The 13,913-nt window shown below is 38.8% G+C and overlaps 1 protein-coding gene across 1 annotated transcript in view; it reads left to right on the top strand.

Annotated features, from left to right (window-relative positions):
* PPM1D (protein phosphatase, Mg2+/Mn2+ dependent 1D) overlaps positions 1–13,913 on the top strand; it is a 54,202-nt gene that overhangs the window by 5,084 nt on the left and 35,205 nt on the right. The window contains exon 2 of the mRNA XM_067714194.1: positions 12,325–12,553. Within this exon, the coding sequence (XP_067570295.1) occupies positions 12,325–12,553 (229 nt within the window). The remainder of the gene's footprint in view (positions 1–12,324; positions 12,554–13,913) is intronic.

Below are 13,913 nucleotides of genomic sequence, written 5' to 3'. Positions count from 1 at the left end.
TTTGATAGGGATTGCACTGAATCTGTAGATTACTTTGGGTAGTAGAGTCATTTTCACAATGTTGATTCTTCCAATCCAAGAACATGGTATATCTCTCCATCTATTTGTATCATCTTTAATTTCTTTCATCAGTGTCTTATAATTTTCTGCATACAGGTCTTTTGTCTCCTTAGGTAGGTTTATTCCTAGATATTTTATTCTTTTTGTTGCAGTGGTAAATGGGAGTGTTTTCTTAATTTCACTTTCAGATTTTTCATCATTAGTGTATAAAAATGCCAGAGATTGCTGTGCATTAATTTTTTATCCTGCTACTTTACCAAATTCATTGATTAGCTCTAGTAGTTTTCTGGTGGCAGCTTTAGGATTCTGTATGTATAGTATCATGTCATCTGCAAACAGTGACAGCTTTACTTCTTTTCCGAATTGGATTCCTTTTATTTCTTTTTCTTCTCTGATTGCTGTGGCGAGAATGTCCAAAAGTATGTTGAATAAGAGTGGTGAGAGTGGGCAACCTTGTCTTGTTCCTGATCTTAGTGGAAATGGTTTCAGTTTTTCACCATTGAGGACGATGTTGGCTGCGGGATTGTCATATATGGCCTTTATTATGTTGAGGAAAGTTCCCTCTATGCCTACTTTCTGCAGGGTTTTTATCATAAATGGGTGTTGAATTTTGTCGAAAGCTTTCTCTACATCTATTGAGATGATCATATGGTTTTTCTCCTTCAATTTGTTAATATGGTGTATCACATTGATTGATTTGTGTATATTGAAGAATCCTTGCATTCCTGGGATAAACCCCACTTGATCGTGGTGTATGATCCTTTTAATGTGCGGTTGAATTCTGTTGGCTAGTATTTTGTTGAGGATTTTTGCATTTGTGTTCATCAGTGATATTGGCCTGTAGTTTTCTTTCTTTGTGACATCTTTGTCTGGTTTTGGTATCAGAGTGATGGTGGCCTCGTAGAATGAGTTTAGGAGGGTTCCTCCCTCTGCTATATTTTGGAAGAGTTTGAGAAGGATAGGTGTTAGCTCTTCTCTACATGTTTGATAGAATTCCCCTGTGAAGCCATCTGGTCCTGGGCTTTTGTTTGTTGGAAGATTTTTAATCACAGTTTCAATTTCAGTGCTTGTGATTGGTCTGTTCATATTTTCTGTTTCTTCCTGGTTCAGTCTCGGCAGGTTGTGCTTTTCTAAGAATTTGTCCATTTCTTCCAGGTTGCCCATTTTATTGGCATAGAGTTGCTTGTAGTAATCTCTCATGATCTTTTGTATTTTTGCAGTGTCAGTTGTTACTTCTCCTTTTTCATTTCTAATTCTATTGATTTGAGTGTTCTCCCTTTTTTTCTTGATGAGTCTGGCTAATGGTTTATCAATTTTGTTTATCTTCTCAAAGAACCAGCTTTTAGTTTTATTGATCTTTGCTATCGTTTCCTTCATTCCTTTTTCATTTATTTCTGATCTGATCTTTATGATTTCTTTCCTTCTGTTAACTTTGGGGTTTTTTTGTTCTTCTTTCTCTAATTGCTTTAGATGCAAGGTTAGGTTTTTTATTTGAGCTGTTTCCTGTTTTTTAAGGTAGGACTGTATTGCTATAAACTTCCCTCTTAGAACTGCTTTTGCTGCATCCTATAGGTTTTGGGTCATCATATCTCCATTGTCATTTGTTTCTAGGTATTTTTTGATTTCCTCAGTGATCACTTCATTATTAAGTAGTGTATTGTTTAGCCTCCATGTGTTTGTATTTTTTACAAATCTTTTCCTGTAATTGATATCTAGTCTCATAGCGTTGTGGTCGCAAAAGATCCTTGATACGATTTCAATTTTCTTAAATTTACCAAGGCTAGATTTGTGACCCAAGATATGATCTCTCCTGGAGAATGTTCCATGAGCACTTGAGAAAAATGTATATTCTGTTGTTTATTGATGGAATGTCCTATAAATATCAATTAAGTCCATCTTGTTTAATGTATCATTTAACGCTTGTGTTTCCTTATTTATTTTCATTTGGGATGATCTGTCCATTGGTGAAAGTGGGGTGTTAAAGTCGCCTACTATGATTGTGTTACCGTCAATTTCCCCTTTTATGGCTGTTAGTATTTGCCTTATGTATTGAGATGGGGAGCGCAGAGTCTTAACCACTGGACCGCCAGGGAAGTCCCCTAAGCCCTTCTTGATTTATTTAATTAACATTGAGCTTGACCTCTCTAGCTTTGTTCTAGTGCTTGTGTACTCTTGCCAAATAAAAAAGGAAAACTTAATTTATCCAAAAATTTTTATATGACTTATTTTTGTCTTGAGGCCAAGGGATTTGATAAATATAGCATGGAGTGAGAGAGTATGTGAGTATATCCTTTTGGGGTTTTTTTTGGCCGTGCCATGCGGCTTGTGGGATCTTAGCTCCCTGACCAGGGATAGAACCTGGACCCCTAGCAGTGGAAGCGGGGAGTCCTAACCACTGGACTGCCAGGGAATTCCCAACATATCCTTTTTTAAAAGTATTTTTTTTCATATTTTTATTACTTCTTGATCTTAAGTTGCAGTATGTGTGTGATTTATGTATTTTCTTATGTCTGGATTTACCGTTCTTGTGTTATGCTTGCCTTCTAAGAAATAATGTTTCAAAGTTTGTGTGTGCTTCTTTAGGTTTATTCATTTGAAATAATGTTCTTATTATCCTTTTCTTTTGATAGTTCAGAGAAGATAGTGAACAACATGCAGCTTTTATTCCACTGAGCCAAAGTTCATTGACTTATGTTATCAAGAGAGCCATTAGAAAGATAACGACATACTCTTGAAATAAATGTAGTGTGATCTCTGATGTGATTACAGGAAATTTGCCACAGTATTTGTAAAGGAAGATGAAATATGGGACGTTTTGTTTTTTTAATTTGTTCAAATGAAAATCAGAGCATCTACTTAAAAGAATATGGCCAAATGAATGAATTATGAAGAAGCTGGTCCTAACCTAAATTGTTGGTTCTGGTTTTGGCACATAGTTTTCATTCTCTTAAGTTTAAAGACAGAGACGGAGACAGACAAATGCAGAAGAGGGGTGGAAGGGGTAAAGGGAAAGCCAGGGAAAGCCAGATAGAACTAAACTGGAAGAAAACCTTTATTAAATCATAGAATTTTAAACCTGTATCTTTATTGTAGTTTGATATTTCTCAGTTTTTACCGTCAAGGACCTTCACCCTCTCGCACATCACATGTTCCGAATGAGTTTGCCATATTTATCAAGTACCAGTTTTTTCCATTTTTGTTAATCAGTCATTACTTTCAATCAGTATTAGATAATCTCTGCTACATGTTGTTGCATATATCGATAGTTCATTCCTTTTTTTATTACTGAGTAGTATGCGGTTGTCTAGATGTACCACAATTTGTTTATCCATTCACCTATTTTTTATATATATATATGTACACACACACACACACACATATATACATATATATATATATATATATTTAGGCTGCGTTGGGTCTTCGTTGCTCCACACGGGCTTTCTCTAGTTACAGTGAACGGGGCCTACTCTTCGTTGCTGTGTGCGGGCTTCTCACTGTGGTGGCTTCTCTTGTGGAGCACAGGCTCTAGGTGCACGGGCTTCAGTGGTTGTGGCACACGGGCTCAGTATTTGTGGCTCGCGGGCTCTAGAGCACAGGCTTAGTAGCTGTGGTGCACAGGCTTAGCTGCTCCACGGCATGTGGGATCTTCCTGGACCAGGGCTCGAACCCGTGTCCCCTGCATTGACAGGCGGATTCTTAACCACTGCGCCACCAGGGAAGCCCTCCATTCACCTATTGATGGGCATTTGGATTGTCTACAGCTTTTGGCTATTACAAATAAAGCTGTGATGTAAAGCTTTTCTTTACAGAAGTCCACTAATAAATGTAGAAGGAATGGGGACTTCCCTGGTGGTAGAGTGGTTGAGACTCCACGCTCCCAATGCATGGGGGCCTGGGTTTGATCCCTGGTCAGGGAACTAGATCCCACATGCATGCTGCAACTAAAAGATCCTGCATGCCACAACTAAGACCCAGTGCAGCCAAATAAACAAATCCATATATTTTTTTAAATGTAGAAGGAATGATAGAACTCGAAAATCTCATTTGGTAACCATCATAATAGTTGATTCAGCCAAGAAACATCAATAAATGTTACAACTAGTAGGTAAAACTTTGAGGAACAGCTATATTACTTTCCTAGAGGTGCTGTAACAAATTAGCACAAATTGGGTGGCTTAAAACCACAGGAATTTATTCTCTCATGGTTCTGGAGGCCAGAAGTCTGAAATCCAGGTGCCAGGAGGATTGATTCCTTTTTGGAGGTTCTGAGGGAGGATCTGTTCCATGCTCTCCCCTAGCTTCTGGTGGCTGGCAGCAATCCTTGTCATTTCTTGGCTTGTAGATGCATCACCCAGTCTCCACTGTCTTTGTATTGCCTCCTCTGTGTCTTCTCCCCTGCTCTTCTCTTTTTTTTTTTTCTTTTTTTTTTTTTTTGGTACGCGGGCCTCTCACTGCTGCGGCCTCTCCCGCCGCGGAGCACAGGCTCCGGACGCACAGGCCCAGCGGCCACGGCCCACGGGCCCAGCCGCTCCGTGGCACGTGGGATCCTCCCGGACCGGGGCACGAACCCGCATCCCCCGCATCGGCAGGCGGACTCCCAACCACTGCGCCACCAGGGAAGCCCCCTTGCTCTTCTCTTTTAAGGACACTTGTCTTTGGACTTAGGGCCCACTCTAATCCAGGGTGATCTCTTCTTAAGATCTTTAACCTAATTACATCCGCAAAGATCCTTTTCCCAAATAAGGTCACATTCAGAGGTTGTGGGTGAGCATATCTTTTATTGAAGTTGGGGGGGCACCACTCAACCCACTCCAAGGATATTTATGTCGTCTCAGATAATCTCCTCATGCACACTTATTAATTACAAAAGGAAAAGGATTATAGGGGGAAACCTGGTAGACAGCACCTTAATCGAGTGATCAAGAGTATCATCACTTTTAACGGGACAAATTGAAATTGTATACTGCCTGCAGGGAGAAGATCATATTTAATACTTCTGTGATATTCCTGCCAAAAATGTGTAATCTGATTACAAACAGGAGGAAATATGAAACAAACCCAAACTGTGAGACATTCTTGAAATGACTGGCCAAGTACTAAAAAGCATCAAGGAAACACTGAGGAATTGTTCCAGATTGGAAGAGAATAAAGATAAATAAAGATACATGATAAGTAAATATAACAAGGGATCCTGAATTTTATTCTTTTACTATAAAAAATATTGTTAGGATAGTTGATGTAATTTGCATGAGATATATGGATTAGATGGTTGTATGGTATTAATGTTAATTTCCTGATTTTCATGGTGTATTGTAGGAATTAGATACTATAATAATATTTGGGAGTGACGGTATATTTTGTTGGCAGTTTGCTTTCTGTTGGTTCAAGAAAAAAATTCTTTGGATTATTCCTAGGGAAAAAAAAAAAAAAGTAAACCTGAAGAAGCAGGTCTCAGATCAGAAACCTTGGATACCTTCAGGAATCTAGGTAGCAGTTTCACCAGAGCCCTGCTGCTGGATGCGTACCAGGCTATATTTATTTGTTTCAGTACACAGACTAAATCAGAAACTTGGCAGCAGCATTTGGAATCACCATTTGATTATAATTCCCTGTCATTTTCCAAGAGCTATCAGACTTTTGCAGTGGTCAAATTATAGACTGGAATATATCGGATCACCACCTCAGCTTATGTTTTAATGGTGACACCAATCTTTGTTATGCTTTGAGAGGTGTGATAACGCTTTTAATTTTCTGTTTTGGAAGAGAGTATCATTGGTGGTCTTGCACTTGGCCTTTTCTACCCTAATAGGCTTTCGACCAATCAATGAAGAGCTATATTGGGAAGCTATTAGTTGCTGAGGTTATTTGGGGACCAAACTAGCTGTGGCATAGGTTTGGGATTCCATTGGTTCTGAGGTGGACTGGATTGAAAGTCCTATTTAGTACCTGACCTCCATGAGCCTTATGTCTTATCAGTGGACTGTGGCTGTGTTTTGTAGCCCCAGAATTATTATCTTAGAGCCATCGTTCAGTAGTTACTCAATGTTGTGGGTATTTCTTTTTCCTTGGTGTATAGCTACATGTGAAAATGGCCACATATCACTTTGAAGAAGGTTAACAATTCTTTAAACGTGTAAGATTTTCTTTTTGTTTTTTGTTTTGTTTTCTGTGAAAGACCATTCTGCAGATCCAATTTTTCTTCTGCCCTCTTGTCAGTGAGGTAACTGTACCAGATTTTCTTTGGGTAATTAACTGCTCCTATCTGATCTCTGTCACCTCAGGTTCTCCTATCCACAGAGATCAGGGAGCCCATTTTCATTGCAGCCTCTTCCCTTAGTATTTCTTGCCTAGAGAGAAGAGTCAGTAAAATGTGTTTAAAAGATTTTAGTGTACCATATATAAAATAGACAAACAATAAGGATTTACTGTATAGCACAGGGAATATATTCAATATCTTGTAATAACCTATAATGGAAAAGAATAATAAAAAAAAAAAGAACATACAGGGACTTCCCTGGTGGTCCAGTGGTTAAGGCTCCGCGCTTCCAGGCTTCCTTGGTGGCGCAGTGGTTAAGAATCCGCCTGCCAGCGCAGGGGACACGGGTTTGAGACCTGGTCTGGGGAGATCCCACATGCCGCGGAGCAACTAAGCCGGTGCGTCACAACTACTAAGCCTGCGCTCTAGAGCCCGCGAGCCACAACTACTGAAGCCCACATGCCATAACTACTGAAGCCTGGGCGCCTGGAGCTGTGCTCTGCAACAAGAGAAGCCCTCGCAATGAGAAGCCCTCGCAATGAGAAGCCCTGGCTCGCCGCCACTAAAGAAAGCCCGCACACAGCAACGAAGACCCAACACAGCCAATCAAGCAAGCAAGCAAGCAATAAATAAATAAACAAACAAACAAACAAATAAATAAATAAAATCTATTTAGGAAAAAAAAAGAATCTGCCTGCCAATGCTGGAGACACGGGTTCAAGCCCTGGTCCAGGAAGATCTCACATGCCACGGAGCAACTAAGCCCGTGCGCCACAACTACTGAGCCCGCGCTCTAGAGCCTGCGAGCCGCAACTACTGAAGCCTGTGCACCTAGAGCCTGTGCTCCACGACAAGAGAAGCCACCGCAATGAGGAGGCTGTGCACCGCAACTTAGAGTAGCCCCCTCTCGCCACAAATAGAGAATGCCCGCACACAGCAGCGAAGACCCAATGCAGCCCCCCCACCCAGCAAATAATAATAATAATAAAAAAAAATTAAGGAAAAAAAGGACTCCGCGCTTCCACTGCAGGGGGCACCGGTTCAATCCCTGATGGGGGAACTAAGATGCCACATGCCGTGTGGCATGGCCAAAGCGGGGGAAAAAAAGTACATAAATCACTTTTTTTTATAACAATGATTTTTTTTCAATTTATTTTATTTATTTATTTTTGGCTGCACTGGGTCTTCATTGCTGCACACAGGATTTTTCTAGTTGTGGCGAGAGGGGACTGTTGTGCAGGCTTCTCATTGCAGTGGCTTCTCTTGTTGCGGAGCACGGGATCTAGGCGTGCAGGATTCAGTAGTTGTGGTTTGCGCGCTCTAGAGTGCAGTCTCAGTAGTTGTGGTGCACGGGCTTAGTAGCTCCGAGGCATGTGGGATCTTCCCGGACCAGGGCACGAACCTGTGTCCCATGCATTGGCAGGCAGATCCTTAACCACTGTGCCACCAGGGAAGTCCCCTAGTCTTTGTTTTAATGACTTATGCACATTTCCTAAAGGATACTTATGTCAGAGTTCATATACTATCAGATACTGTCTTTTTAATATGCTCCTAGTTTTAAGTCATTTTTTTAAATTAAAAGATTAAAATGTAAAGTAGAAAACAAGAAAGGCTAACTAAGGAAGACAAATTAAAGAGGTAGGTTCCTTAATATATAAGTTTATTGCAGTTTCAATCAGAACCTCCACAGGGTTTGTTTTTTAATTTTACAAGTTGCTTCTGAAGTTCATATGGAAAAATACTTAAGAGAATATTGAAAAAGAAGAATAATTGGCGGATACTTAAACTCCCTATTATTAAAAAGCACCATAAATAGATTAGTAGGATGAGTCCAGAAATAGATCTGAGGCAAAATGTAACATATGATAAAAGGTGACATTTCAAATGAATAGGGAAAGCATGGATTATTCAGTATTTTTAGATCATTGCAGAATTTCTTTCATAATATGTTAGTGCTTTTGACAAAAAATGTGATTTAAATATTAACATTGCTTTGAATATCCTTTTTATTTTTAGCTCTTTTTCATCTTGTTTTAGGTGCTTTTTGCAAACAGCTAAATTACTTGTATGCTGTAGGTAAATTTTATTTTCTGAATGTAGTTAAGAACCCTTGTTTCTGGGAGTTCACCTCGTTTGCATTTATTATGATAATAGATTTTTTTTTCAGGTTCTTAGCTGCAGAAAACCATGTTTTCTAGTTTGTTTTTTTTTAAAAAAAAAAAGGAAAAAAGAAAATGTTTTAGCAAGAGCTACAGTTAACCCATAAAATAATTGAAAGGACTAAAGAAACATACACCATATTCTATGCTGGGCTTCTGGAAATGACGTCTGTAACCAGACTGCAAAACTGCATGGGCTAGGGAACTGTCTGCTGTGATCTATGTTTGTAAAATTGAAGCCTTCTTCCTGCTGCTTGTTTTTCTTTTAACTTAAAAAAGGTGTGAAATATAACATAGCATGCATACATAAAAGGCCATGAAACATAAATGTACACTTTAATAAATAATCATAAAATGAATACCATCCAGTTACAAAAGAGAACATTGCCTGTACACCAGAAGCCCCTGTATGCCCTTTCTGATCTCATATTTCTGTCGTCCCCCAAGAGGCAACCACAAGCTTGACTTTTGTGATTATAGGTCTGTAGTGATTTACTTATTTTTCTTAATAGTTTTACCTCTTGTCTGTAAACATGATAGTTTTTTTTTTCTGAAGAAAATCATGCTGAATGTATTCTTTTATCTCATCCTTCTTGTAAGATTCTCACCCATTATATGTAATATAGTCTGTTGTTATGTTGAAGGACATTTGAGCTGTTGCCCGTTTTTAGTCCATATGAACAGTGCTGGTATGAACATTCATATGTATTGTGTGTCATGAATTTATGCTATATACCAATGGGTAGTGAGTAGTCAAGAGTATACATATCTTCACCTTTACCATATAATGCCTAGATGTTTTCTAAAGTAGTTGTACCAGTTTATACTCCTACCAGTAGTTGATGATAGAACATGTTACTCCACATTCTTAAGTTAACTCTTGTCAAACTTTAATTTATGCAGCAATCTGATAATTATGTTGTGGTATCTCATTATGGCTTTTATTTATTTATTTATTGAGTTATTTGTTTATGGCTGCGTTGGGTCTTCATTGCTGAGCACGGGCTTTTCTCTAGTTGCGGCGAGCAGGGGCTACTCTTCATTGTGGTGCGCAGGCTTCTCATTGCGGTGGTTTCCCTTGTTGCAGAGCACGGGCTCTAGGGGCGCGGGCTTCAGTAGTTGTGGCTCGCGGGCTTCAGTAGTTGTGGCTCACGGGATTTAGAGCGCAGGCTCAGTAGTTGTGGCACACGGGTTTAGTTGCTCCGCGGCATGTGGGATCTTCCCAGACCAGGGCTCGAACCCGTGTCCCCTCCATTGACAGGCAGATTCTTAACCACTGTGCCACCAGGGAAGTCCTCATTATGGCTTTTAATTTGTATTTCCGTGATGATTAAAGAAGCCAAACACCTCTGCATGCTTTTTGGCTCTTTGGATTTCCTCATTTGTAAAAGCCTGTTCAGGACCTTTATCCGTTTTTCTATTGAGTAGTCTTCTTGATTTGATTTGTTTTAGCATTTTATATATTCTGGATACCATTCTTTTGGTGTGTATATATTATAAATATATCATCTTCCATTCTGTGAGTTGTCTTTTCACTCTAGTAATCATATCTTTTGATGAACAGAAATTCTTAATTTTGATGGTAGTACAACTTCACAATCATTTTCTTATATGGCTAGTGCATTCTTTGTCTTTCGGAAATCCTTCCCCACCTTGAGATCGTAAATGTACTTTCTTGTGCATTATCTAAGCATTTTAGCTTTGCTTTTCATGTCAGGTCTTTAATGTACCTGGAATTGATTTTGTGTGTGCGTGTGTGTGTGTGTGTTTGGCATCAGGGACCCAAAGTTGTTGTTGTTGTTTTTTTATAATTTTATCCCGTTTCCATTTATTGACTGTCCTTTCTCCACTGTTCATATATCAAGTGTCTGAATATGCATGGATCTGTCTCTGTGCTCACTGTTGTATTTGTTCACTGGCTTACAACTTTTCCATACAGGTCTTATTAGAGATTTGTTAGCATTGTTGGCAGGTATATCACACCTTTCACTGTTATTGTGAATGGGATCTTTTTTCTTTAAGTTACATTTTGTAATTTTTTGTTGCTGTTTTACAAAAATAGAATTCATATTTTATATAACTACTTATATCCAGTAGCCTTATTGAACTTTATCAATGCCAGTAATCTATCCACAAATGTTTTCTTTAGGGCCTTTTTTTGTTTCTTTGTTTCGGCGACTCCACTTGGTGCCTCTCAGGCTGGTTGCTTTTCTTAAATACATAATGGTGATAACAACAAAAACTAATGTTTATTGAGCACAAACTATGTGTCTGGTGCTGTTGCTGATGTTTTACATGTGTATATGCCTGTGTGTGTGAATTTCTAGCTTCATCAATATTGGTAGCTGTTCTGGTTTCCCTTAGCATTTGTGAAGGTCATTATTTCGTATACTGCAAGCAACCCCCTGTTGTGAGTGACAGGTCACTCTGGAGGGTGGGTTCCATCTGTGGGATGGGATGGGATGGGGAGATGCACTGTAGTGTTCAAGAGATGGCTTTTCAGCATATATAATATTGGAAAAGAAAAGAACTAGTTAGCCCAAACATATTAGAGAAGGCTTGTGGCTATAAAAGTTGTGTGGCACCTGTCCATTTGGGGAGGGGGCTTATTTCTTCTACCACATCCCCTTTGAGACCCTGTTGTCCCTATCAGCTGATGCACCACTTTTCTTAAAAGAGAGGTATTATAGTTACTGGCATCTTAGGAACTTAAATGTTTCACCTTTTACCATGCAGGGAATTTAGGCACTGACCTAGCTCCTGCAGTTTTAAATGAATCTGCCAGGCTTCTACCATCCATTCCTGACTTCAGCCTTTGCCACTGCCTCTGAGTTTGAACTTTTCTGGAACTCTGTTAATGGGGAATACTGATGTACTGCCTCCTTTACTGACTGTGCTTTTTCCTTATGTTGGATTACAAATTTTGCATTCTGATTTTTCCCTCAATATAATTCCATTTGTTTAAAATTCCAGGAATTCCTCAGATTTTCTTATGACCCTTCTCTGTGTTTCATGACTGCTCTGGACTTTTTCTAATATTTATATTCTGTCCTTTCAGTAGGATTTTGGTGGGGAGAATATGTCAGTGTTTGGACTTAGTTTGCTGTCTTGAACTGTAACTTGAAGTTTAATATTACAGAATATTTCAGAATTTTAAATGATAGTGAATATAGTCAGTCAGTATAGGTTTTGGAATTAGGTATATGGGATCTTTGCCACTTAAAATACTTGAGTTATTTTGAGCAAATTTCTTAACCATTCAAAGTTTTGGTTTCCTCATCTGCAAAATGAAAATAATGGAACTAATCTTACCTATCACTTAGGTGTATTATATGAGATAATACAATACATGTAAAGCTCTTAGCACAGAAAGTGGTATCCAGTAAGTGCTCAATAAATGTTATTTATTAGATTATGAATATTCAACAGTTGTTTTAAAAACAAATCCAGTAGCTTTTTCTGAAAATCTTCTTGAAGTGAAATTAATAAACAGATGATAAGCTGCTAGCAGTATGGTATCAAAACTTTTAACATACCCTTGCCACTAAATGTAATTAAGACTAAGACTTACGTGGAATTAGTAAATCTGTGCTGTAACATTTTTCTCCTAGGATCAGCTTGATGGTCATAATATAATTGCATTATTTATAAAATTAATTTATTAATATGTGAATGAAGGGATTAATACAAGTCCTTCTTTAATAGCTTTCAAAATATTTTTCTTAAATATTTTCCTATGCTAATTCAAAATTTAACATGCTAATTCAGCATATGTTGGCATTTTTATTCTGCCACAGGATTAATGTATACACCTGAAAGAGTAAAATGTTTTATTTTTTATTACAGCAGAATGGCCAAAGACTATGACAGGTCTTCCCAGCACGTCAGGGACAACTGCCAGTGTGGTCATCATACGGGGCCTGAAGATGTATGTAGCTCATGTGGGTGACTCAGGGGTGGTTCTTGGAATTCAGGATGACCCAAAGGATGATTTTATCAGAGCTGTGGAGGTGACACAGGACCATAAGCCAGAACTTCCCAAGGAAAGAGAACGAATTGAAGGACTTGGTGGGAGGTAATTATTGTCCTATTTTGTCTTTCTTCTCTTGGTTCTATTTAGTCGTTTTCTGCTTTATTTACCAGATTGACCTACTCCTCCCTTTTAATGAAGTTACAGATTTTCAGTTTGCCTGATGAAGTACTTATGTATGTTCATATTTATCTTATTATTTTGAGTTGACTGTTTTATTTCTGATAATGGCTCCAAAGGGAAATAATATTTTAATATTATTATTATTAAATAATAATAATAATATAACTAATAATAATAATAATAATTTTGTTACTCAAGTAACAAAACATACAAGGATTTATTTAAAACCTTTTACATAAATACTGATCAGCATGCCCTTCAGAATCTGGACAGAGCAGCCCTTATAGTTCCAGAGTAGAACAATTTGATATTTATTTCTTTAGGCTGCGCTGGGTCTTAGGTCGTCTTTGTTGCAGCATGCATGCAGGATCTAGTTCCCCGATCAGGGATCGAACCTGGGCCCCTTGCACTGGGAGCTTCGAGTCCTACCCACTGGACCACCTACTCTGGGGAAGTCCCCCAGAGTAGAACAATTTGAATCTGTCTTTGGGAATAGAATTTTGTTAGAATTAGCTTTCAGTTTTTCCCTTTTATTTCTGAGTCATATATGCTGCAAACCTCTGTTTCAACTTATTGTCTCAATATGTATCGAGATAGTTTGTAAACTATGAACTGAATTTGACTTCAGCATATTTTTATGCTACAAACTAAAATGTAAGATTATTCTAAAAATCAGAGGAATGAGTAACATAAGAAAATTTAAAAATTATTCCAATACTAATTTTTAAAAATCAAGGATTAAGGCAAGTTAAACAGAGTCTGGTGTTTTCTAAATAATCATTCTAACTCAAGTCTTAATGATATTATTACTTGCCTCCTCTTTCTTGCTTTTTTTTTTTTTTTTTTTTAAGAAGCCCCAGGTTTTTGTCGTTGTTTTTTCTTTTCGGCTGCATCGGGTCTTAGTTGCGGCATGCAGGATCTTTCATTATGGTATACAGGCTTCTCTCTATTTATGGCGCGGGCTCCAGAGCGGTGGATGGGCTCTTTAGTTTGTAGCACGTGGCCTCTCTCATTGAGATGCGCGAGCTCAGTAGTTATGGCGTGCAGGCTTAGTTGCCCCACAGCGTGTGGGACCTTAGTTCCCTGACCAGGGATTGAACCTGTGTCCCCTGCATTGGAAGGCGGATTCTTTACCACTGGATCACCAGGGAAGTCCCTCCTCTCTTTCTTGCTTTTTTTTTTTTTGTGGTACTGGGGCCTCTCACTGTTGTGGCCTCTCCTGTTGCGGAGCACAGGCTCTGGACGCGCAGGCTCAGCGGCCATGGCTCACGGGCCCAGCCGC

The sequence above is a fragment of the Pseudorca crassidens genome, chromosome 19 (assembly GCF_039906515.1).
Source record: "Pseudorca crassidens isolate mPseCra1 chromosome 19, mPseCra1.hap1, whole genome shotgun sequence".
NCBI classification, from domain to species: Eukaryota; Metazoa; Chordata; class Mammalia; order Artiodactyla; family Delphinidae; genus Pseudorca; species Pseudorca crassidens.
Note: the sequence above shows the minus strand (reverse complement) of the source record. Positions and strands in the feature narration are given on the sequence as shown.